Source organism: Haematobia irritans, chromosome 5 (assembly GCF_050003625.1).
Source record: "Haematobia irritans isolate KBUSLIRL chromosome 5, ASM5000362v1, whole genome shotgun sequence".
NCBI lineage: Eukaryota > Metazoa > Arthropoda > Insecta > Diptera > Muscidae > Haematobia > Haematobia irritans.
This window is the reverse complement of record NC_134401.1, coordinates 135,012,301-135,039,285: the sequence shown is the minus strand read 5'-3', so window position 1 is coordinate 135,039,285 and position 26,985 is coordinate 135,012,301. Positions and strand designations below refer to the sequence as shown.

General features: G+C 27.7%; 1 protein-coding gene across 3 annotated transcripts in view; it reads left to right on the top strand.

The window, feature by feature from the left end:
- Positions 1 to 26,985, top strand: part of LOC142240582 (monocarboxylate transporter 9) — a 62,041-nt gene that overhangs the window by 31,271 nt on the left and 3,785 nt on the right. For 2 of the 3 annotated variants that reach the window (XM_075312274.1, XM_075312273.1), the window contains exon 3: positions 23,862 to 25,754. In XM_075312274.1, coding sequence (XP_075168389.1) covers positions 23,867 to 25,754 — 1,888 coding nt within the window. In that variant the 5' untranslated portion in view covers positions 23,862 to 23,866. Of the gene's footprint in view, positions 1 to 11,569; positions 11,706 to 23,861; positions 25,755 to 26,985 lie in introns of those variants that run through there. The other variant, XM_075312275.1, reaches the window with a different exon arrangement.

Genomic DNA, 26,985 nt, shown 5'->3' with positions numbered 1-26,985 from the left:
TATTTATATATTTACAATCATAGTGAATTATGAAAATAAACAGGTAATATAGGTGCTAACAACATAGGTTTTCGACCTGAATGCTCAAAATTTTGTTTCTGCCTAATTGTATATTCCCCCACATCTTTCTCACTTCCAAGACATTTTTTAGTTCTTAGCACCTTTTTCTGTAATACAAACATTGTAGAAGAAATTATTCAATTTTTTTTTATTTTAATTTTACCTTTTGCCGAACGGGGATTCGAACAGCGGACCACACAGTTTGTAAGGATCAAAGAAGAAGCTGATCAATTGCCCAAGGAAAAATAAAATGTAAATTTTGTAATAACAAGCAACAACCACCAACTTAATTCAATATCGCTCCCTGTTAAATAGCGCTCCAAGCTACTAAACACATATATGTTTATAGACTATTTCTAAATTAATATATGTTTGCATCCAAGCATATTATATTTACAAACATTTTATGTCCCAAACATAATATGTTCTAACATATTAACATATATGTCCCAAACATGTTATGCTAGTTTATGAACATTATATGCTTGCACTCAAAAATATTGTGTTTAAAAATTTGTGTTCCAAACATATAATGTTTATAGCCAAACATATGAAAAACAGTCTTTTTCATCCGTGTACTGACTAATATGATGTGACATATTTGAAGTACAATACCGGATATGCTGTTATCATATTGAGAGACTGAGAGAGAGAGAGACATATTTTTATGTGATGATGTCAGGGGTACCAATTTTTGCCGATTTATCGGCATTTTGACGATTTTTTTACTCAAAAAAGAGCAAATGGCGATTTTCCAATTTTTAAAAATGACGATATTTGCTCCGTTCAAAAAATTTTACTAGAAGTCATTCGCTTACACCGAAAAGCCAGCAAAAAGAGAGATGGAGAGATACTACATTTAATAGGTGTCCGATGGAGAAATTAGAAGTGTTTGCTAGAAATTTCTACAGAAATTATATCTAAAAAGTATTCCACTAAAATTGAGACCATTATAAAAAAAGAGAAAACCGCTCAAATAGTGTGGGTAATATAGCCAAACTACTCGTAGTGAAAATCGGACAATATTTATATGTAACAGCTGTATCGAATTATACATCTAAATTTGAGTAAGATCGGCTAACACGCAGAGAATAAATATGATCACCCCAAACATGTTTTAAGAGCAAAATGTTATTTTTGGAGGTGACCATGGAACATTTTTGTCGCAAAAATGTTCTTTTCTCGGCAAACATATACATGATTGCCGAAATCAGACATATGCTTTTTGAGAAAATAATATGGTTGCCGCAAACATGTTACATGTTCTCCGTCCAAAAATATTATTTTGCTCTCAAAACATGGTTGAGGTTATCATATTCCTTCTCTGGGTGAATAAATATGGATATTATAGCCAAATTCCGGTAAACCGGGCGATACATATACATACACTGGAAAAAAAGCATGCGCCGTTCTAAAGATTTTGTCTTTACTTTAACAATTTTGGTATTGATTCCGAGCCAAAGAAGCGGAGAATACAAGTAAGGATACTTTTAAGACACAATTCTCTTTTAAATTTGGAGTTTGTGTACTTGCTTCTAGGAAGCAAATATTAATTTTTGTTTTTTTCAGCTGTTTGCTTCATATGCTATGAAAGTCCTTTAAAAACGTGTTAACGAAAACTTTATTTTCCAAATTCAGACTCGACTTCCAGTAGAAATTATGCTATGTTTCAAGTAAAAGACGTCTTTAAAATAAAGTGTTGAAAAACAGGTCCTATTTTTGAACGATTTTTTGCTCAGTAGTCAAAATGCAAAAAGACAACAAATTTAAAGACAATTTCATTAATTTTAAAGAATTTTGAGCTTAAAGCCTACGAAGCTATAGCTCCTTGCTTTCAATTAGCTTAAAATTTTAATCTTAAGTTAATTGTAAATAAATAAATAAATAATAAAGAATTTTTCTGAATTATTAAAGTCAAAAATTTTTTCTTTCATGTTATGATACTCATTTTAAAGTAAAATCACTTAATTATAAGGACGATTTCATTGAAAAGTTTATCGACTTTTGGACAAGGAAAAAAAACTTTATATTAAAGAAATGCGTCTTCTATGCTAAGCAAAATGTGTATTCGTATTTTAAGGACATGAAATCTTTGCCCTCACGACAATATATTTTTCAGTGTACACTGAACAAAATATTTACGTGATATTAAAGATTACGCAACCTAAGCGTAAATTTAGGAAGCGAAATTTACAAAATATTAAGGACAAATCCCTCTAAAATAATGAAATTTTAATTAATATAAAGTTTATAATTTTTGCTTCACAATTTTTTTTTCATTAATTTTAGGCCACAAATATTGTAAATTTGCATCCCTTCGTCAAAGTCGCATGTCTTTGAAGTAAGGCTAATTTTCCTTAAAGTAAAAAACACATTTTTTATTTAAAGAAATTGTCCTTAAATTAACTGAAATATTGAAACTTTAGATTTAAGATACAAACGCTTCAAATATAGGCTACGACTTATTTTGAGGATGTTTAAAGTTTTCTTTGGAATTCAGAAAACATTTTTTACTTTGAAGTATCTGTTTGTACGTGAGTACCTTTATTAATAAACCGCGAAAATAGAATGAAAATTTAATAAATAAGATCTGATTCCTAATTTTAATTTTATTGGTCCTAGATTTAAAGCCAGATAGGTCGCTAAAAAATTTCTTTATTTTAAAGAAGCCGCATCTTTGGCTCGGAACCAATACCAAAATCCTTAAAGGAAGGTCAAAATCTTTGGATCCAAGTAAACATTTTTTGAGTGTATATGGCAGCTATATCTAAATCCAATTCGATTTTGACTGTGAATAAGAACGGGTTTTAAATAAGGGTATTATGGCCCATTTTGAGAAAATCGGGCGAAATATATATGGGAGCTGTATATAAATCTGAGCGAATTTCTATAATTTTTTGCAAGTATAGATTTTGAGAAAATCGGGCGAAATATATATGGGAGCTGTATATAAATCTGAGCGAATTTCTATAATTTTTTGCAAGTATAGATCGCACTATAGAAGATTGCATTATGCCAACTTTATGTAAGATCGGTTAATGAATAATAGTTTCAAAAAAAAATTGGAAAATCGGTCGACATATATATTGGGAGCAATACCTAAATCTCAACCGATATCGATAAAATGTTGCGCACTTTAACGGTGCTTCAAAAAATACTTTGTGCTAAATTTGAAGGCGTTCGGTTAGTAAATAACCACCATACGACGTCATTTGTTGAAATCGGGCGATACATATATAATGGGGCTATACCTAAATTTGATCCGATTTGATCCAAATTCAAATTCTTTTGCTGTGAAACCGCTCTGAACCAAATTTCATCAAAATCTGTTAAAAATTTCCAAGGGCTAGATCGGCTCAGGAGGTGGTTCTGATCCAATCAGTATATATTTTAAAAACAATAGGCACATTTTTTTGCAGATCAAAGTTATTATACACCAACCACTAAGGGAGTTAGTTACTGGATGGTGTCCGCGAATATGTTCTATTTTAATATCATTTGCATGACCGATTTTTTAACGATTTTTAAAATGCAAGTGCAGATTATGAAGAATTTTCTTTAAATTTTATTGGGGTACTAAAAGTACTAGTAGCCGTTTTTTTCTTTGAGTACTGGATGTATTGGGATCAAAAAGTAAACAGTCGATAACGAGGTCTTTTTAAAGTGTTGCTAGCTACAGTGGTAAAAACAAAGAAAAATAAAATGGGAAATACAATTTTGTCTAAAATTACATGGACAAATGATACCGAAGCGGTATCGAACGCTGGTAAAACTTCCAATACCTGGCGGCGTTAATTATGGTATCAGTGAAGGAGAAGAGTCATAGTGCACAGCATCCAAACGATCTTTGATTTTGCTGCGCAATTTATCTTTCGAAAACATGGAATGTAATCGCCCGACCAATATTGCTTCAGTTTCCCATCAGTCACAATGTCACCTAGTTTTTTTTTGTGTTTCTTTAAATCCATATTGAATTGAGAATATCATTTCGTGGGCCATATCTTATTGATTGATAGGCATTTCCACGTGAGTGTATTCCTATATTTAAAAGTACATATGTTATATATGTATAAATAATCAACCCAACAAGAAATGTGTTAAAAAAACATTATGTTGCATGCACGATGTGGTATTTGTATACAAACGAACAGCGGGGCACCCACACTGATTTTTTTGTATCGAAATTCATTTGAGGTAGTAGAGTCGGAGTACGAAATATACGCACTAGCAGTAAGACCAAAGATTTTATATGTGTATTGTTTGAAAGCGCAATGCGCTTTAACTAATACGACATGCGAAGACGAAACATAAACGAAGCCCCCACGCAGATAAAAATAGCTTGACAGACGGCAACAACAGCAGTGGCAGCAGCATATTTGTTTGCTAGAGTCATTATCATGCGTTATTTCTCCCAAATGTCTCCTCTCTTGTATGCTTATCAGCGAGCGAATACTTAATTTAATAACGAAATCATTTGAATGAAATGCCGCATTGGGAAAAGGGAGTATTAAAACAATTACATAGTTCCGAACTAGTTTATATGAAATGGTCTCTATAAATATGAGAATAACGGGACAAAATAGAGATAGACTTAAACACATGTGATGATTGTCTAATAACTTCCGGTAGACGTCACCATTACACTACGTCCATGGCATCATGTTAAGATGTTTACCTAAATTATTACGTTCAGCGATTACGAAAAAAGTTTATTGGAGTCGACTGAAAATTCAATTAGCTAACCATAGACAATAAATGTTTCTTAGATGATTCGTCCGCTGTACCCTATTAATACATGTTTTTAAAAAACTAAATTAAAAAATATAAATTTTTTATTTATTTATTAAAGAATATTTTTTATAAAACTAAAAAATATTTTTAAAAGGGGGTAAAACTTCACCTTACCAGTTAAAGGTTAATATGATGACAGAAAATTGTCGAGAAAAATGGTCCTCATGATTGATGGTAAAAATTCCTTTAATGATTGATGCGAGTCGTTATATATTTTCTCACATTTAGAAGCAAAAATGGATAACTTTTTAGTTTCCTTTTTTGTTTCAATTTCACTGTTTCAATTTGATTGACAATCAAAATGACAATATGGCTGTTGACATTGTTGTTTTTGTAATACTGAATATACCTTATTAACCCTAGACAGCTTATCTACGTTTCTCTTTCATGAAAATGAGTACCGAAAATGTGATTTTTTGTTACAAAAGAAATAAAAACGAGTTTAAATGATAAGGATTTGTGTACAGAATCGGTGTAAATAAAAAAATTTAAAACAAAAATCCACAAATTTTGTCCACATGATGACAAACTATGATTCGCCCCACAGACGTATGTTTAGCTTATCCGTGACTTTCAGTAGGTTAAGCTTTCTAGGGTGAAATATGCCTTGCATATGACATTTAGTATTATTTGTGAAAAATTCAAAATCAAATTCCAGAAAATGTCCGAAACAGACCCGTTGCGTAAAAATCAATATTATTTTTTTTTTTGTGAGAGAAATTAAAAGTATAAAGTCAAATAAAACAAAATTATACATTTTTATTTCTATTTATGTTTTCACATAAAGTTGATAAGAATTTTTTTATGTGAATCATTTCCGCTTGATTTCCCCTTTTGGTGAAATGCATAGACCAAGGTATGACATTCTTGCTGCCAACTTCGTGGACAGGCCGTTAATTTGGTTCTTGGAAATACAATAAATTGTCACCCCATTGTCTTTAGTCCTCATAGTGCCAATAATCATTTTTACAACTTCGGGGAAAACAAATTAATCTTTGAAACTATCAGACATGTTTTCCGTTCGTACTGTCGGCAAAGATATTCTCTTCTCATTCTTCCATGTATTGTTTTTTTTTTTTTTTTTTTGATGTCAATATTTCTTTTTTGTATATATATTTGGGGATTTATTTAAAATTAAATTAAATATTTGCCAAGTGCACTGAAAAAAAAATATTGTCTAGAGGCCAAAGATTTCATATCCTTAGAATACAAATGCGTTTTTTGCTTACCATAGAAGACGCATTTTGCCGATGTGAAGATGTTTTCCTTGTCCCAAAGACAAGATAAACTTTTCTATAAAGACGTTTTTTCTTTAAAATTAAATGACTCAACTTAAAAATGGATATCTTAAAATGATAGAAAATTTTCTTTGACTAAGGTCAACTTGCCTTTAATAATTGTGAAAATCTCTTCAAAATTAATGAAATTGTCTTTGTTGTCTTTTTGCATCTTGACAACAAAAACGATTTTTACTTAAAACATAGCACAATTTCTACTGGAAGTCGAATCTGAATCTGAACAGTTGTCTTTAACAAGGGCTTCAATTGCACATGAAGAAAATACTAAAAAAAAACAAATAAATCAAAATTTGTTACCTAGAATCAAGTACACAAAACCTTTCAAAAGAAATTTCTGTCTTAAAAGTAACCTTCTCCGCTTCTTTAGGTTAGGTTAGGTGGCAGCCCGATGTATCAGGCTCACTTAGACTATTCAGTCCATTGTGATACCACATTGGTGAACTTCTCTCTTATCACTGAGTGCTGCCCGATTCCATGTTAAGCTCAATGACGAGGGACCTCCTTTTTATAGCCGAGTCCGAACACTGTTCCACATTGCAGTGCAACCACTTAGAGAAGCTTTGAAACCCACAGAAATGTCACCAGCATTACTGAGGTGGGATAATCCACCGCTGAAAAACTTTTTGGTGTTCGGTCGAAGCAGGAATCGAACCCACGACCTTGTGTATGCAAGGCGGGCATACTAACCATTGCACCACGGTGGCTCCCTCCGCTTCTTTGGCTCGGAATCAATACCAAAATCATTAGTGTAAAGACAAAATCTTTGGAATCGGGCCTGTTTTTTTTCAGTGTGGCAAATCAACAATAATATCCAGTATTGCATTTGTATTTTGTATTTGGAATTAGAAGGGATTTTAAATAAGAGTTCAATTGTCGACAATCGACATTTTTATGCTAGTATTTTTCTGGCTCTTGTCCTCAAAATAGGACGCTTTTGTCCCCAACAATCCCCAATTTTATCTAAAGTTCCTCACAAAAATCCCCAATAAAATGTGAAGGAAAGAAAACAATAAAGAAATGATAAATTTGTATGAAGAAAAAACAACAATAAATAAGTAGGCTCTGTTGTGGAAAATCTCTAAAATTTTAAAAATTAAAAAAATAAAATAAATAAAAAAATCTAGATTTTGAAACACAACACCAGGAGACCGGTTATTGTCTTTGAAATGCTCGAGAAATGAAAATGGGAGTTGGGTGACCATGTATTTTGAACAAAAATGTACTTCTAAATACTCACGGTGAACCATCATCGTAATTTTCATATTTATTCATATCAGTGATGAACACTGACGACGTGGGGCCATTATTTAGGTTAGGTTAGGTTATCAGGCTCACTTAGACTATTCAGTCCATTGTGATACCAAATTGGTGAACCTCTCTCTTATCACTGAGTGCTGCCCGATTCCATGTTAAGCTCAATGACAAGGGACCTCCTTTTTATAGCCGAGTCCGAACGGCACACACAGAAATGTCACCAGCATTACTGAGGTGGCATAATCCACCGCTGAAAAACTTTTTGGTGTTCGGTCGAAGCAGGAATCGAACCCACAACCTTGTGTATGCAAGGCGGGCATGCTAACCAATGCACCACGGGGCCAATATTTAGACCCGAGTCCTCTCGAAATGATTTCACAGTTGTAGACAAATTTTCTAGCCACGCTGAGTAAAATTATAAATTAGCCCTTGAGCCCCCAAAATAATGCCGTGGAGTAAAGTTTTCTTTTTTTTTAATTTTGACCAATCGTTGTGCTTCTTTTTTAATAATCATGTAGAAACAAAAATAATTTAATACAAACCATTATTGTAAGCTCGATTTATTATACTGAACTGATTTCGAAAAAATTCCCAAATTGATGGAAATTCCCCACCAATTCCCCAAGTCGCCAACCATTAAAAAATATCCCAATTTGGGGAAAAATCCCCAATACTGGCAACACTGATGCTTACAAGCTAATCCAACACATTTTCTCGATCGCATATGAAAGTTTAACGACTTCATGGTTCAATAACCTTCATTGTGATAAGCAATGAGACCGTCACCAAAAAAATGCCCCTTTCTTTTTTTTCGAATCGATGATACACTCTCGAATGTTTTACACAATTATGCGTTTCTTGAATTTCAAATTCTTAGTGGTATATGTATGTATGTGTTTGTGTATATAAATTAAAAAGCTATTCAAGAAAATGTGCGTTAGAATGCAATGCAGTGATGAAGATTTTCATTTTGCTGTGCTTGGGTTTTTTTTTATCAATTCACAAATTGTTTCCCATTCAATAAAATCTAGTTAAGCACGTGATATTTTCTGTAAAGAGAAACTAGTATAAACAATAACACGTCAATGACATCTTGCATCCAATTCCAAAGGCAAAGAACAATAAACTAACCACTCGAAGATTGCTTGAATGTTAGTAGGTTGACTTCTATTTTGATTTACGCTCACTCTAGTTGGTTATCTAATAATTATGCCTTTCTTTTTAACTATTATCGCCCGCTATCCCCATTTAAATTGTAAGATAATAACAATGGACAGAGCAAAATGTTTGTATGTAGTACATATACATACGTATATCAACCATATATAAAATACTTCCAAACAGAGTCATAATCCAATTTGCTGTATAAACATTCATTAATAAATGACTTTTAACTCCATGTGCTTATGAGCTCACTTGACTCGTGGTCATATCTAGAAAATACTCAAAATACCCTCTAGAAATTGGAGCAAGCAACAGAGAAAGGCAAAATATTCGTCGTAATACACTTATTTGTCATGTTTAGTTACTAAGTACAACTTAGTAACCTAAAATATATGATCTTGAGAGATAACAATGGTGGGCTCGTTCCAAGGAGTTTATTTTAGTTTGGACAGTGATTCAACAGCACATATTTCGAGTGAAATATTCCATAATTTTGCAAATACAATCATAGCGGCTCTTCTCCCCAAATTAGGACATTTTCGTCCCCAAAAGTCCCCAATTTAAATCAAAATTTCACAATAAATTTTTGACAAGTAATAATAAATAATAATAAATAAGAATATTGGTAACAATTTATATATAAAAAAATTAAATTGAAAAAAATTGTAATAAATAAAACTTGAAACTTAGTACCTTATTGCAGCTTGCGATTAAAATTTCGAAACACAAAACCAAGAGACCGGTGATTGTCTTCCAAATGTTCGAAAAATGAAAATAAGAGTTCAGTCACCATGTATTTATGGACGAAAATTTATTTCTAGATTCTCAAGTAATACAATTGGGAGGTAGTTAAATGTGAAGGTTTACCATCTTCATAATTTCTATATTTATAGGATATATTGTCCAAATCAATGATGAAAACGGATGATAGGGCAACATTTAGACCCGAGTCCTAACGAAATGAGTTTACAATTGTAGCAAAATGTTTTTTGTGTAACTCAACTCAAAATTTTCGTTCACATCCACAAAAAAATATCCCAATTTGGAGAAAAATCCTCAATACTGGCAACACTGACAGCGACTGTCGGAAGGCGGATACTACCCAGCAAAAAAAAGCGTAGCCAAAAAAAGTTGTGAAAATGTTCTTTTTGGAAGTGGTGCAAGATTGGTGCTTGTCATAGGACGGATATCCACCATTTCAACAGCCGTTACACTGAATATGTATCACTTCCTAAGGTGTGATCCGAATTTAGTATTTTGGATGTGAATTAAAAAATTTTGTGATATATATTCTCTTTGGATCCGGAAGTGGTGCAAGATTGGTGCATAATCAATGAATTTAATATGGGCTTGTCATAGGACGGATATCCACCATTTCAACAGCCGTTACACTGAATATTTATCACTTCTTAAGGTGTGATTCGAATTTAGTATTTTGGATGTGAATTAAAAAAATTTGTGATATATTGCCAAATAAAAAATTTTTAATATTTTTTATGAAATTTATTTTATTCTTCACACAAAAAAATAATTCCTTCCCCGAAATTTTAGACAAACAAAAATCGTGTCTTATTTGCTTTTCGCTGTAAGGAAGATTATTTGGAAGAAAAGTATATACTTTTTGTGATAAACGTGTATTCTTATCCAGGAGGTAAAAACAATTTCATAAAGACTAACTCAAAAAAAAAACAATCTTTTCTGCCTAATTGCATTTTCCCTCACATCTTTCTCACTTCCACGATGTATTTTAGTTCTTAGTGATACCAACAATGTAGAAGAAATTAAACCATAAATTTGTTAAATTTTACCTTTCGCCTGGACAGAGAATCGAACGGCAAGCCATACAATTTGTAAACCAACATACTATCCACTGGGCTACGTAGCTGTTATTGTCAACAGTCAAACAGTTATATTTATATAGCATAGTTTTCAGGGCCCACGAGCCGATTAAACAAACTTTATTTAACAGAAACATACATTTAGTTCGGCACCGTGGAGTAATGGTTACTACGTTCGCCTTGCATACCAAGGGTCGTGGGTTCAATTCCTGCTTCGACCGAACACCAAAAAGTTTTTTTTTTTTACATATATTCCAGATAGGTTCGGAAGATTCCGAAAAGATGTTCAACATTACATACTATTATATTAAATTTTTACTATGTAACTGTAAAATGTGTCTTATTAAAGACCTAAAGTCAGAAAAGAATAACATTTTTTTTTATAGAAATAACATTTTGACAAAATTTTCTATAGAAATAAAATTTTGACAAAATTTTCTATAGAAATAAAATTTTGACAAAATTTTCTATAGAAATAAAATTTTGATAAAAATTTTCTATAGAAATAAAATTTTGAAAAAAATTTTCTGTAGAAAGAAAATTTTGACAAACATTTTTTTATAGAAATAAAAGTTTGACAAATTTTTCTATAGAAATAAAAGTTTAACAAAATTTTCTATAGGAATAAAATTTTGACAAATTTTTCTATAAATAAAATTTTGAAAAGAGTTTCTATATAAATCAAATTTTTAAAAATTTTTCTATAGAAATTAAATTTTTAAAAATTTTTCTATATAAATCAAATTTTTAAAAAAATTTCTATAGAAATAAAAAAAATTAAATTCTATGGAAACAAAATTTCAAAAAACTCTAACAAAAGAAAAACGTTTTCGGTCCACGTTTTCCAAACGTTTTTTCTTTTCGTAGCGTGTATAACAGCTGCATACAATCCTATTGCAGAATTGCTCTTGACCCTATGATTCACTTAAACCACTGTCACTTCAATCACTAATTTTATACTGATATTAATCGTTATTATCAGCAAAAGATTTATATGGAGTAAATTATGAAATAATTTTACCTGGACAAAAAAAAAAAACAAATATAATAAGAGTACGACTACTGGCAATGGATTTCCTAGGGATAATAGCTAGGTGATTTGCAGTGATATGCCTGTCATGTTGGGGTTTAGTTTAGCAGATTGGACGTTCATAAATCTAAAAAAGCACACCACCCAACATCGATAAGATAATTGTTCAAGTGAAGTAAATGGCAGTAAACCAAGCAAAGTCTAGAATCTAGATTATAGGTTGTAGTGCAGTACAGATCAGTTCTTCCTAGTTGATTGTTTGGTTGGGTGGTAGGTATAATTGACAAAAAAATTCGTTTGCTTAATTTTTAAAAAAATAATACAAAAAGGCATTAAAAATATTTCAAAGGAACATATAATTAGTGAATACACGTATAAAAAAATCTAAGCGGTTAATGAAAATATATGAACAACATATGTGTGAAAAATAAATTATGTGCCAAAAAATTGAGATTTTAAAATTGATTCTATAGAAAAATAATTATGTTAAGGATATACCAATAAAAACAATATTTAAATAAAAACACATCAAAAGTGTGAATTTTACTCTTATAAAAAATATTCTTACGAAAATGTGAATATTACAACAAAACATATTATTCAGTGAAAATTAATTCCACTTCAACTATCACATTATTTAAATTATTATTTTATTTCCATGTAATGTAAAATAATGTGTACTTTTCATTTTGCTATTTTATTTAAATCTAATTTAAATAATACAATAAATGATATTGATTTATCAATTAACCAGTTTGTCACACTAAGGTATTCGGGTATTTGAAATGTCACTTTATTTTTTTTTTTTGAAGTTGGCAACTGACATTGTTTGCAATTTAAATACCTTGATTTAAAGGTCCTTTAAGTGAGTGATTGTTAACAAAAATAAAGTGCTTGTAAGGTTATTTTAGAAATGAAAATTTAAATTTAAGAAATGTAAGTCTTCTAACAAAATATGACTTTAGGTTTGCGTTTATGCTATTTTCATTAAATTTGAAAGATACAATAAAAAAAAAGTTAATTTAAAATAAAGATAATAAAATTAAATCATGTTAAATTAATTGAAAATAAATCTAAAATAAATGCATAATAAAATTAAGATAAATTAAATTACAATAAAAAAGTTAATTTAAGCAAATATAATTTAGTTAAATTGGATTTTAATTTTTTTTTTCGAATGAACTTTAAATTAAAATAATTTAGAATTGTTGTATGTTAATTTGGAATAAATATAATAAAATTAAATCATGTTAAATTAATTGAAAATAAATCTAAAATAAATGCATAACAAAAAATATAATAAATAAATTGTAATAAAAAAGTTAGCTTGAGCAAATGGAATTTAGCTAAATTGGATTTTACATTTATTTCGAATGAACTTAAAATTAAAATAAATTGTAGTGATTAAATAAAAGTAAAATAAATCATAATTAATTAATTTAAATCATTAATAAAATAAATCTATAACCAAATTAACAATAAAAAAATAAATATTAAATAAAATAAATAAATTGAATTAAATTTTGGACAATAAAATTCAACATAAATTTAATTTAATGAAATATAATTTATCTAAATTTGTTTTTTCTTTATTTGAAATGAATTTAAATGTAAATTAAATTGTAGTCAAATTCATTGAAATGAAAATAAAAGAAAACTATAACTAAATTAACAATAATCAAAATAAATAAATAACAAATAAAATAATTTAATAAATTAAGTTAAATTACAATAAAATTAATTGAATTAAAAATTAAGGCAGTACAATTCAAAATATTTTATTTATTTATTGTTTATTTTAATCATACAGTAAATGTATGATAAAAAAGAAAAGGGAAAAGTAGCATTGGCTGCTAAGGCCATCAATTCAAAATAATTTGTTTATTAGTTTATTTTACATTAAATGCATTTAATATATAAAACTAAAGGAAAATCGATTTAGAAAATCCGAATAAATTAATTGTATTAATTAAATTAATTATTAAGTAAAAAATAAATAAAATAAAAATAAAATAAATTAAGTAAAAAATAAAATATAAATGTATAAACAAATTATTTTTTAATTTATTAAGTATTAAAATTAAACATAATTGCATTTTATTTTAAACTAATTAAACTAATGGAATTTAATTAAATTAAATTTTTTTAAATTATTTTTTTTAATATTCACCTTCAATGAAAACATTCAAAATCTAGGATTTTCTTTATATTAAGGAGCTAGGACAGAGAGAAGGTAGGATAATAACAAGCAACCCAATTTTTACCAAGCAAATAGGACTACACAGACGAAATATTTTCAAAATATTTCCAATTAAGTCAATTGAAGTTGAAAATGCAGTTAATTAAAAAAAAATAATTAATACAATTATTTTATTAATCAAATTAAAAAGTCACTTAAGATAATAATTGACCATGTCCGTTCGTCATATTTTCCTTCTTTGTGAAGATTCAAATTCCAAATGTAACCGTCAACTGTTATAAACGTTATTATCGACCACCTTTGCACATCAATTTTATTTGCAAGTGGATATGAGCGGAAAAGCAGCCAAATGCAAAGGCGTCACCGCTATCAACAAACATCGTCCAATATATTTTAATTAAAATATTAATTATTTCAAATAATATTTTAATTCAATAAAAAACATATTTGCACTAAAAATATAATTGAAAATTTTGTTGGAAATAGTTTCATAGGTTCATTAAATTTTGTCTCAAATCAAAAGAAACATGCAACTATAATTATAATCGGATAACTCATAAGAATGTATAAACTCTTGTAGAATTATAAGAAATTTATTTCATCTAAAAGGAAAAATAATTATAAATAAACCAAGAATAACACGATAAATAATTGATTACCTAATTTAATAAAAAAACAATAAAGTTTTTCAAAATCAATTAAATTTTTTATTGAACGAATTTATAAAAATTAACTGAAAGTGCTGGATGAAATCAATTAATTTTTTAATCAAGTCTATTTTTTCTTCGTAATCATGGTAATTTTATTTATTTGTGATAGATACTATAATTTTCGTGATTAAATTTTGTGATTGGATAAGAAAAGGGTTTTTTTCCTGCGGTCAGTTATAATCGGAAAATTCATAACAAAGTACAAACTCTTATAAACTTACAAGAAAATTATTTCACACGAAGATGAAATAATAATTATAAAAAATAATAATTAAATATATAATTAAAAAATTACTTGAAATTGTCGAAAAAAATCAATCAATTTTTTAATCAAGTACATTATTTATTTTATTTTGATTAATGATATGTTAGATACCATCATTGTCGTGATTAAAGCAATTTCACTTAATTGAATCAAAAATTATTTTTTCTGTGTAGTAATGAATTAGAATATTGCCAAAAATTTCGTTTCTTAATGCGGTATTATTTTTTTGCGTGTTAGTTTTAGCCATAAATTCCAATTTCTTAAATTGCCATATAAAGCAATCAAAAACTCGCACACTCTTGCGAAAAAAAATTGTTTAAGAATATCATTATTATTTATTGTTTACTTTGATAATAAGTAGTACTATCAGAATTGCATAAGAAGTTGATGTTATCGACCATCTGATTGTAGGTGGTAATAATTGACCAAGAAATAATAAGTATACACACATATTTAATTAAAAAAAAAATACTATACCATTTCAAATGTTACTGCAATAAATCGATACGTGATCTTTTAAGCTAATTTAGAATATTTATATTATTAAAAATTTGCTACTTTGGAAAAAAATGTTATTAAAAATATCAGAACCGATATGAATATTCTGATGATTAATTATTTCTTCATATAATTTATATTTTGAATTGGAAACATGAAATCATTTTATCTTTTTAGGAATCATAGAAAATCAGTTTGGCTGGGGTAAATCATTAATTAAAATCGAAATTCATTTATGATAATCATTTGTGTGAAACCTATCATCAAACAATATTGTCTTTTGTACTCAATCGGACATATGTGAAAATTCGAAAAATATTCCCAGAAAATCATTAAGACAGCCCCTCCCAAAAAATATAATGGAATATAACAAACAGAGTCAACATAAAACATTACGAATTTGTACGAATGTCTAAGGCTTCCTGACTTTCGTCACATTGCCAAACACCATATGCCTATAAATAACGTGCAATTTGCATTCTATAGCCCATGTTGGGAGACTTGTTCTATCGCCTCTAGTGGCGTCTATTACTCTGTAATAACTACGAAATTGGACAAGGGTTGATTTAAACCGATTTGTGGAATAGGGAAAAATTACAGCAATGTCAAAATACGAAATGACAATGAAGCAACAGAATAATCCTCAATGACATAAAAATGTACGACGTTGTTGTTTTTTTTTTTGGTTTGTTCTAAACCAAGCCAATCCATTAGTGGGTAATGATTCTTAATGTCTATACCCCCATACACGTTAAAAAATTATTTGATCCTAATCTTTACTAATACAGTCATTTTCCAATTGAAAAGGTTAAGAGGAAAAATAGAGTCATTCATGCAATTTATTGATTTGATTAACAAATTTATTGCTTCAATTATCAATCATTTTCAGTTAGGATTTAATTGGAAAAATTAACTTTTTAATCAAATTCGGAAGACTAAGTCAGTTAAAAAAGTGATGAACATTTCTTAATCCAAATAAAAACTCTAAGCCATTTCATGGGAAATAGTTACATTAAAAAAAATTAATTGGGGTTTGCATTCAAAATCAATTAAATTTTTAATTGAATCAATTAAAAAATTAATTGAAAATTGCTAATGACATCAATTAATTTTTTAATCAAGAATTTTTTCTATGCCCAATTAAAACTGTGATTGATACTATCATTTTCGTGATTGAAGACATTTCAATTAAAAAATTAATTGGATCAATTAATTTCGTGATTGAATCAGATTTTTTTTTGTGTGTAGTATGAAATTATTCGTTATTTTATGAAAAAATCTTTACAATAACGAACAATGTCATTGTATTTTTTGAAATTTTGAAGTTTTCCAAGTTTAATTACAGATTTCCTTACTGCTACGTAGCAATTTCTACCACTGTAATACAGGGTAATTGACACGTACTGTTGCCAATTTTATACTGATATATCTGTCAAACTATAAATCACTGTTACATCCAACAAATTCATTTGTTTTCGGAGAAACGAAATTTTAAATCAACCAAGTTTTCGTTTGCTGTTAAAATTGTTTCTTTAAGGCTAAACAAATTTCGTTGGACACGCGGGAACCACACACAAATTTATTTGTTTGCCTTTAAAGGAACATCTTTACCAATAAAATAAAACTTCGTTTAAAAAAATCGTTTCGGTAGAAAGAGTTATTTTTTATGGGTACTTGATATTTGCTTAAATGAAAGTGCATTATATTGATTACAAGAAACCAAAACCATTTGCGTCTGATTTTATTTATAAGGAAATTAATTTTTTTGTCAAAATTTTATTTCTACAGAATAGTTTGTCACATGTTTCCTTTGGGAAATTTTGTCAATTTTTTTTTTATTTTTTGCCAAAATTTTATTTCTATAGAATTTTTTTCAAAATTTTATTTCTAAAGAAATTTTTATCAAAATTTTATTTCTAAAGAAAATTTTGTCAAAATTTTATTTCTATAGAAAATTTTGTCAAAATTTTATTTCTATAGAAAATTTTGTCAAAATTTTATTTCTATAGAAAATGTTGTCAACATTTTATTTCTATAGAAAATTTTGTCAACATTTTCTTTCTATAGAAAATTTTGCCAAAATTTTATTTCTATAGAAAATTTTGTCTAAATTTTATTTCTATAGAAAATTTTGCCAAAATTTTATTTCTATAGAAAATTTTGTCTAAATTTTATTTCTATAGAAAATTTTGCCTAAATTTTATTTCTATAAAAAATTTTATCAAAATTTTATTTCTATAGAAAATTTTGTCAAAATTTTATTTCTATAGAAAATTTTGTCAATACTTTATTTCTAAAGAAAATTTTATCAAAATTTTATTTCTATAGAAAATTTTGTCAAAATTTTATTTCTATAGAAAATTTTGCCAAAATTTTATTTCTATAGAAAATTTTGTCAAAGTTTTTTTATCTATAGAAAATTTTGTCAAAATTTTTTTATCTATAGAAAATTTTGTCAAAGTTTTTTTTTATCTATAGAAAATGTTGTCAAAAATTTATTTTTATTTATCTACAGAACATTTATGAAGTACCATGAATTCTACCAATCTACCAAACAGTATAATTCTACCAACTGTGCCAACCGGGATTACAATACTACGGTAGTCTTTGTAAGCGGATATAAAACTAAAAACAAAAAATATTTCAAATTGAGAAGTTGACAAACAAAATTTTCTTTAAAATTCAGTCTAAAGGAGCTCTTGACAATAATCTTTCAGTGGAATTTTTGGTGAAATTTAGCGAAAAGTAATTTTTCGCTCAAAAAATACAATTTTTGACTTCCTTAAAATTTGTATCTTCCATCCCTGGTGTAGAGAAGAAAGTAAGGACTAAACAAATGTTAGTATTGATTCGTCTAGCCACTACACGTGCAAGAAGGAGGCCGATTACATTCATATAGCCTACATAACTGTGCGTGTCAGCTACTGTATATGTATCATTTCCTCTATAATCCTCCTTCTGTTTTTTTTTCTTCTAAAAATAGAGATCAATTCGATCAAAAGTCAAATGGAATTTTAAGAACTGAGTTCACTGTTCCCTGTTACTCATATGACCTATACCGATCCCAAATAAAACAAAAATCCATCCACATGGAATACTGGTTTTATACCCTATAAATTTTAAAAATAAAATCTCAAATTTGAGTAAGTTTGTTTTTTGGTACAAATTTCAAGCAATGACTTTTAACAAAAAAAAATCGCCTTTCGCTAAAAAAAATCAATTATTTCAAAATAAGTACACTTTAATACACACAAATGTGATATGACATGTGTGTTTACCCCCCACCCCACCATCTTTAAATGAGGAAAAGACAACAAAGTACGCATCACGTGCGTCATTATGGCATTGTCAATTGTGTTATTGGTTTGGCTGACTGGCTGCAGGCCATAATTCACAGGAACAATAGGAACACATCACACAATGAACTTGTCTTTTTAATGATGCTAAATACTTTCTACCTTACGGTTATATATATCAACCAGTTCCACCAACCCACATATCTGTGTTCCTATAAGCATGACCAAAATTTAATATATTATTAAGTGATTGTATGTATGTGTGTGTGTTTTTTTTTTTTTTTTGAAATCGTGACATTTCAATATATGTTCTTCACCTCAAACAAAAAACTCGAAGATATCACATGTTTTATCCATATTCTCGCCTATTTTAATACACACATCAAAAAACTGAATTGCGTTATATAAAAGATTAAGCAAAGCAAAATTTTTGGACATATATTTTACACAAAATTAAGGACAAACTTCTTTGAAATAATGGAATTTTAATTAAATTGTATAGTCTTTGCTTTAGACAAAAAATTCATTATGTTTTTAATATTCATCTCTGAAATTTGTACCGAATGTCTTTGAATAAAACCAAATGTTCATTAATGTGTAGATAAAAAATTCTGTTTTAAGGAAATAATACTTAAATTAATGGAGATATAAAATTTTTCGAATAAATTTAAAAAGGCTTCGAACATTGGCTAAGAATTGTTTTGAGAATGTTGTATTTTTGCCTTTAATATTTTTTCTTTGAAATTAAGACACATTTTTTATATAACGTATTAATTTTATTTTATTTAATGCTTAACTACACAAAAAGAAAAAGTCCTATAATTAAATAAAGTGCAGGATTCTTATTATATACAATTTTCCAATATATATTAAAGTTATTATTGCATTTTTTGAAATTCAGAATGGAAAAATGCAATAAATGTTGTAAAAATGTTGTAGCGATATAAGTCGAAGTCATATTTTTGACAAAATTTTTATAGAAATAAAATTTTGTTAAAATTTTCAATAGAAATAAAATTTTGTTAAAATTTTCTATAGAAATAAAATTTTGACAAAATTTTCTATAGAAATAAAATTTTGACAAAATTTTCTATAGAAATAAAATTTTGACAAAATTTCTATAGAAATAAAATTTTGACAAAAAATTTCTGTAGAAATAAAATTTTGACAAAAAATTTCTATAGAAATAAAACTTTGACAACATTTTCTATAGAAATAAAATTTTGAGAAAATTTTCTAAAGAAATAAAAATTTGGGAAAATGTTCTATAGAAAAAAAATTTTGAGAAAATCTTCTATACGAGTAGAAATAAAATTTTAAGATAATTTTCTATAGAAATAAAATTTTGACAAAATTTTCTATAGAAATAAAATTTTGACAAAATTTTCTATATAAATAAAATTTTGACAACATTTCTATAGAAATAAAATTTTGACAACATTTTCTATAGAAATAAAATTTTGTGAAAATTTTCTATAGAAATAAAATTTTGTAAAAATTTTCTTAGAAATAAAATTTTGGCAAAATTGTCTATAGAAATAAAAATTTGGCAAAATTTTCTATAGACATAAAATTTTGGCAAAATTTTCTATAGAAATAAAATTTTGGCAAAATTTTCAATAGAAATAAAATTTTGACAAAATTTTCTATAGAAATAAAATTTTGACAAAATTTCTATAGACATAAAATTTTGACAAAAAATTTCTGTAGAAATAAAATTTTGACAAAAAATTTCTATAGAAATAAAACTTTGACAACATTTTCTATAGAAATAAAATTTTGAGAAAATTTTCTAAAGAAATAAAAATTTGGGAAAATGTTCTATAGAAAAAAAATTTTGAGAAAATCTTCTATACGAGTAGAAATAAAATTTTAAGATAATTTTCTATAGAAATAAACTTTTGACAAAATTTTCTATATAAATAAAATTTTGACAAAATTTTCTATAGAAATAAAATTTTGTGAAAATTTTTTATAGAAATAAAATTTTGTAAAAATTTTCTTAGAAATAAAATTTTGGCAAAATTGTCTATAGAAATAAAAATTTGGCAAAATTTTCTATAGACATAAAATTTTGGCAAAATTTTCTATAGAAATAAAATTTTGGCAAAATTTTCAATAGAAATAAAATTTTGACAAAATTTTCTATAGAAATAAAATTTTGACAAAATTTCTATAGACATAAAATTTTGACAAAAAATTTCTATAGAAATAAAATTTTGTCAAAAAATTTCTATAGAAATAAAATTTTGACAACATTTTCTATAGAAATAAAATTTTGAGAAAATTTTCTAAAGAAATAAAAATTTGGGAAAATGTTCTATAGAAATAAAATTTTGAGAAAATCTTCTATACGAGTAGAAATAAAATTTTAAGATAATTTTCTATAGAAATAAAATTTTGACAAAATTTTCTATATAAATAAAATTTTGACAAAATTTTCTATAGAAATAAAATTTTGACAACATTTTCTATAGAAATAAAATTTTGTGAAAATTTTCTATAGAAATAAAATTTTGTAAAAATTTTCTTAGAAATAAAATTTTGGCAAAATTGTCTATAGAAATAAAAATTTGGCAAAATTTTCTATAGACATAAAATTTTGGCAAAATTTTCTATAGAAATAAAATTTTGGCAAAATTTTCAATAGAAATAAAATTTTGACAAAATTTTCTATAGAAATAAAATTTTGACAAAATTTCTATAGACATAAAATTTTGACAAAAAATTTCTATAGAAATAAAATTTTGACAAAAAATTTCTATAGAAATAAAATTTTGACAACATTTTCTATAGAAATAAAATTTTGAGAAAATTTTCTAAAGAAATAAAAATTTGGGAAAATGTTCTATAGAAATAAAATTTTGAGAAAATCTTCTATACGAGTAGAAATAAAATTTTAAGATAATTTTCTATAGAAATAAAATTTTGACAAAATTTTCTATATAAATAAAATTTTGACAAAATTTTCTATAGAAATAAAATTTTGACAAAATTTTCTATAGAAATAAAATTTTGACAACATTTTCTATAGAAATAAAATTTTGTGAAAATTTTCTATAGAAATAAAATTTTGTAAAAATTTTCTTAGAAATAAAATTTTGGCAAAATTGTCTATAGAAATAAAAATTTGGCAAAATTTTCTATAGACATAAAATTTTGGCAAAATTTTCTATAGAAATAAAATTTTGGCAAAATTTTCAATAGAAATAAAATTTTGACAAAATTTTCTATAGAAATAAAATTTTGACAAAATTTCTATAGACATAAAATTTTGACAAAAAATTTCTATAGAAATAAAATTTTGACAAAAAATTTCTATAGAAATAAAATTTTGACAACATTTTCTATAGAAATAAAATTTTGAGAAAATTTTCTAAAGAAATAAAAATTTGGGAAAATGTTCTATAGAAATAAAATTTTGAGAAAATCTTCTATACGAGTAGAAATAAAATTTTAAGATAATTTTCTATAGAAATAAAATTTTGACAAAATTTTCTATATAAATAAAATTTTGACAAAATTTTCTATAGAAATAAAATTTTGACAACATTTTCTATAGAAATAAAATTTTGTGAAAATTTTCTATAGAAATAAAATTTTGTAAAAATTTTCTTAGAAATAAAATTTTGGCAAAATTGTCTATAGAAATAAAAATTTGGCAAAATTTTCTATAGACATAAAATTTTGGCAAAATTTTCTATAGAAATAAAATTTTGGCAAAATTTTCAATAGAAATAAAATTTTGACAAAATTTTCTATAGAAATAAAATTTTGACAAAATTTCTATAGACATAAAATTTTGACAAAAAATTTCTATAGAAATAAAATTTTGACAAAAAATTTCTATAGAAATAAAATTTTGACAACATTTTCTATAGAAATAAAATTTTGAGAAAATTTTCTAAAGAAATAAAAATTTGGGAAAATGTTCTATAGAAATAAAATTTTGAGAAAATCTTCTATACGAGTAGAAATAAAATTTTAAGATAATTTTCTATAGAAATAAAATTTTGACAACATTTTCTATATAAATAAAATTTTGACAAAATTTTCTATAGAAATAAAATTTTGACAACATTTTCTATAGAAATAAAATTTTGTGAAAATTTTCTATAGAAATAAAATTTTGTAAAAATTTTCTTAGAAATAAAATTTTGGCAAAATTGTCTATAGAAATAAAAATTTGGCAAAATTTTCTATAGACATAAAATTTTGGCAAAATTTTCTATAGAAATAAAATTTTGGCAAAATTTTCAATAGAAATAAAATTTTGACAAAATTTTCTATAGAAATAAAATTTTGACAAAATTTCTATAGACATACAATTTTGACAAAATTTTCTATAGAAAACCTAATCCTAAATATACATATTTAAGAATCGACACATTTACAATTCAAGGCATATTTATACACCAAAAAATTGTCACTAATAGGAGAGATCATAATATATAAAGTTCAGCTTATTTTCTTCATTATGTTCTATAGAAATAAAATTTTGAGAAAATCTTCTATACGAGTAGAAATAAAATTTTGAGATAATTTTCTATAGAAATAAAATTTTGACAAAATTTTCTATATAAATAAAATTTTGACAAAATTTTCTATATAAATAAAATTTTGTCAAAATTTTCTATAGCAATAAAATTTGGACAAAATTTTCTATAGAAATAAAATGTTGACAAAATATTCTATAGAAATAAAATTTTCTATAGAAAAGCTAAGTCGTTAAAACTTTTAAAGGAGATATTATAATATGTAAATTTCATAATAATTTGCTCTGATTGTTTTTCATTATCATTTAGGACCCGAATCATTAAATTTTGCGTTAATATGTCTTCGGAGTAATAAAATGAAAAACATTTTTGATTTATAACAATAATCTTTAAATTAAGTTTATTGAATATTTTGACTTAGGATAATAAAAGCCTCAAAAAAGGGGCAAGACTTGTTTTTAGGATGTTGCATCTTCAGTTCCAAGTAGTTTTGTAATTAAAAACTATTTTTTTTATTTTGGAGTATCCGTTAAAATTTGGTTTTTTAAACTGACATTTATTTGTATATGAATAGTTTTTTTTTTTTAATATATCGCAAAAAAAAATACTGAATATTCCATAAATGGGATCTGTATCAGATCAAAAAACTGAAGTTATTTCCTTAAAGGTAAAATCGAATTTGGGATAACGAGTATTAATTTTGTGTCTAACAAGTTTTTTGTCTTTAAAACAACTGAAAAATGAAGAGAAGAGATTTTTCTGTTGGCAAAAAAATTAGGTGTAAATGCTATAAACATTTTTTTGGCATGTAGGAATATAATCGGCCCCATACAATATACATATCTTACTCTTGTTTAATATATGTATATAAATATATACAATATTTACCTATGTCTATATATAAATATATCTATCTCATCTATATTTTTAATAATTTCATATCATTTGGCATTTGTTTCAGATTAAATGGCCACAACAAATCAAAATCATCGGAATGCTCCAGCTGCCGATGAAGCAGCAGCCTCTCAGAATTTGGTGAGCAGCAAGGCTAATCAGGATGCGGAGGAATTCGAGGATGTAGACAAATCAACAGCGGCTGTTGTAGTACCGCCCGACAGTGGTTGGGCCTGGGTGGTTATGGTGGCCTCATTTCTATGCTGTACCATCATTGATGGTATTGTCTTTTGTTCTGGTTTCATACAAGACGATCTGATCAAAGAGTTTAATGTGAGCAAGTTCTATGTGTCGTTTGTGTCATCCCTATTGAGTGGCTGTTATCTAATGGCTGGTCCATTTGTAAGTGCAATGGCCAATCGTTTTGGATTCCGGCCGGTAACTATTGCTGGTGCTCTTTTTGCAGCTGTATGTTTTGTTCTATCCAGTTATGTGAACAGCATAGAGTTGTTGATGGTGGTCTATGGTGTGCTTGGTGGCATTGGATTCTGTATGGTATATATTCCTGCGGTGGTAATCATTGGTTTCTACTTTGAGAAGTGGAGAGCTTTGGCCACTGGTATTGCTATGTGTGGATCAGGTGTGGGTACATTTGTCTTTGCCCCCTTGTCAAATTACTTGTTACACGAGTATGGCTGGCGACGCATGTTGCAGGTTCAAGGTATGATAATTATCGCCTGTGCCATTATTGGTATTGCTTTCAGGCCCATTCAACCATTGACATTGGCTGTCACTGAGAATGGCAACGTCGAAGAAGACAACAAGAACAAGGCTAATGGTCATGGTAATACTGTTGCACCAAAACAACAATTTGCCACAAATGCTTTCAGCAAACCACTGCCAGAAGGTCGTTTTGCTTATTCCATGCCCAATTCTGCCCACAATACCTATATGGGATCATCACCAAAGCATCATTATCCCACAGCAGCTGAGGTATTTAAGGGTGCCAATTTGGAACGTCGCCTTTCGGGGGCTTCTGGCAAGGGTACTGAAATGAAGAATCTACGCAAATCTCAACCCACCACACCTAATGGGGAACCTTCCCAAATGACCTTTAATCTTAATAAAGAACTTACCACAGTGGGTGAAAACGAAGAAGAAACTGAGAATGAGAACTTGTTGGTTACCGAAGCTAAACCCACGGTTGTCCAAGCTCGCCGTCACACCGTATCCGGCAAGCGGCCCCTTAACATCGGAAGCCGCAGTAATGTTGGCTCTCAAGATGCTGTCAATACCGCCGTCACAAGACCCATGTATCGTGATGATATCTTCTTCAGCGGATCCCTCACTCGTATACCCCAATACCAATCACAATCGTCACTCGCTTATCACATGTCCGTTACCAGATTACCCACCAAACAAGATCAACTCGAAGAACGTGAAAGTGGTTGTAACATATGCCCGGAAGCTGTACGCCGTACTCTGTCAACTATGTTGGATGTAACATTACTGAAATCGCCATCTTTTATGCTGTTGGCCTTCTCAGGTTTCCTCACCATGATGGGTTTCTTTGTACCCTTTACTTTCTTGAAACCTCGTGCTGTTTTCGCTGGCATGGAAGAGAGCGGTGCTTTGCAGGTTGTCAGTGCCATTGGCTATTTCAATACAATTGCTAGGATATTCTGTGGCTCCATTACCTCTTTCCCCAGTGTGAAACCATTGTGGTTAAATAATATAGCTATTACCGCTGGTGGCATAGCCACCATTTGCAGTGGATTCATCATAACGACCGCTACCCAATGGACATTTGCTGTATTGTTTGGTTTCTGTATTGCCTGTTTTTCGGCTCTGCGTTCATTGATTGCCGTCGAAATGATTGGTTTGGAGAAGCTAACGAATGCCTTCGGTTTCCTTATGTTATTCCAGGGTATTGCTGCAACTATTGGCAGTCCTATAGCGGGTGAGTGCATATATAGAAATTAGGGTGTACCGATGTAACTCAAAGAAATCGGAACATATTGGCAAATATTTGCTACACTTATGGAAACAAGTCTGCTAGAAATATATGTCGTTGTTTTCTGAACTTTATAGTCTAGCGGACAACAGTACGGAAAAATTTTAGGATCTAAAATGTCACCGAAAGTATATTCAAGAACCAGAAATATTTTTTTTGTCTGCCCTATAATCCCAAATGATATAAGCAAAAATTTTGATTATCCCATCATGAACTTTGTGTGCTACTAAAGCAATTTTTATAATTTTAAACTCCATGTTTTTCCTTCAAACTTCGAAATTAATTAAAAAATAATTATGTCTAATAAATTTTCTTGAATTAGTCGAAAAATATTTACTTATATTTGTGAAATCGGCGTGACATCTGCGTTCATAATTAGAGTGATCAAAAATCCGGATTTTTTGAAAGTCATGTTTTCTCGGTTTTGAAAAATCGTATTTTTTCCAAAACCTGTGGACGGTATTACCGGTTCAAAAAAATAATTCAAAATTTTATTTAAAGTTGGACACAATTTATTTTACTTAAAATTCACGTTGTACCTATTTAGAAGTGCCTTCATTGCAATTTATTAAAATAACCAGATGTATTTTCCTAAATTTGGCAATAAATTGGCAATTTTTCAATAAAAATATTAAAACCGAATGTCGGTTGTTGAGGCTTCAAAAGACCGGTTCTATCGGTCGTCCGAAAATGGGATTTTAATGAAAACCGACAGTCGGTGGGAGAAGTGAAACCGGTCCACCGGTTGAGTGAATCATAATACAGTATAGTTAAAATTTTCTAAAATTTGTAAAATAAATCAAAATTTTCCCTTTTGGTAATTTCACTGTTTTTTGAGTGTACAAAATTCTTTTCTTAATATATTGTGTTACCATAAATATTCGGTTTGTTTCGGCCAGCCCAAAACATTTTTAGGAAAAAATAGAGTTTAAAAATAGCAAACACAGAAAAAATATCACTAAAATATTCCCAATTAAAAAGTTGATTGAAGTTGAAAACATTTTCAATTAAAAAATTAATTGATACTATTAATCTTTTAATCAAACTAGAAACATTAAGTTAATTAAGTCTATGATTGAAATTTTTTAAATTTTCAATTAAAAATTAATTGATACAATTAACTTTTTAATCAAACTCGAAATAATAAGACAGTTCAAAAATTAGGGATTTTTAATTT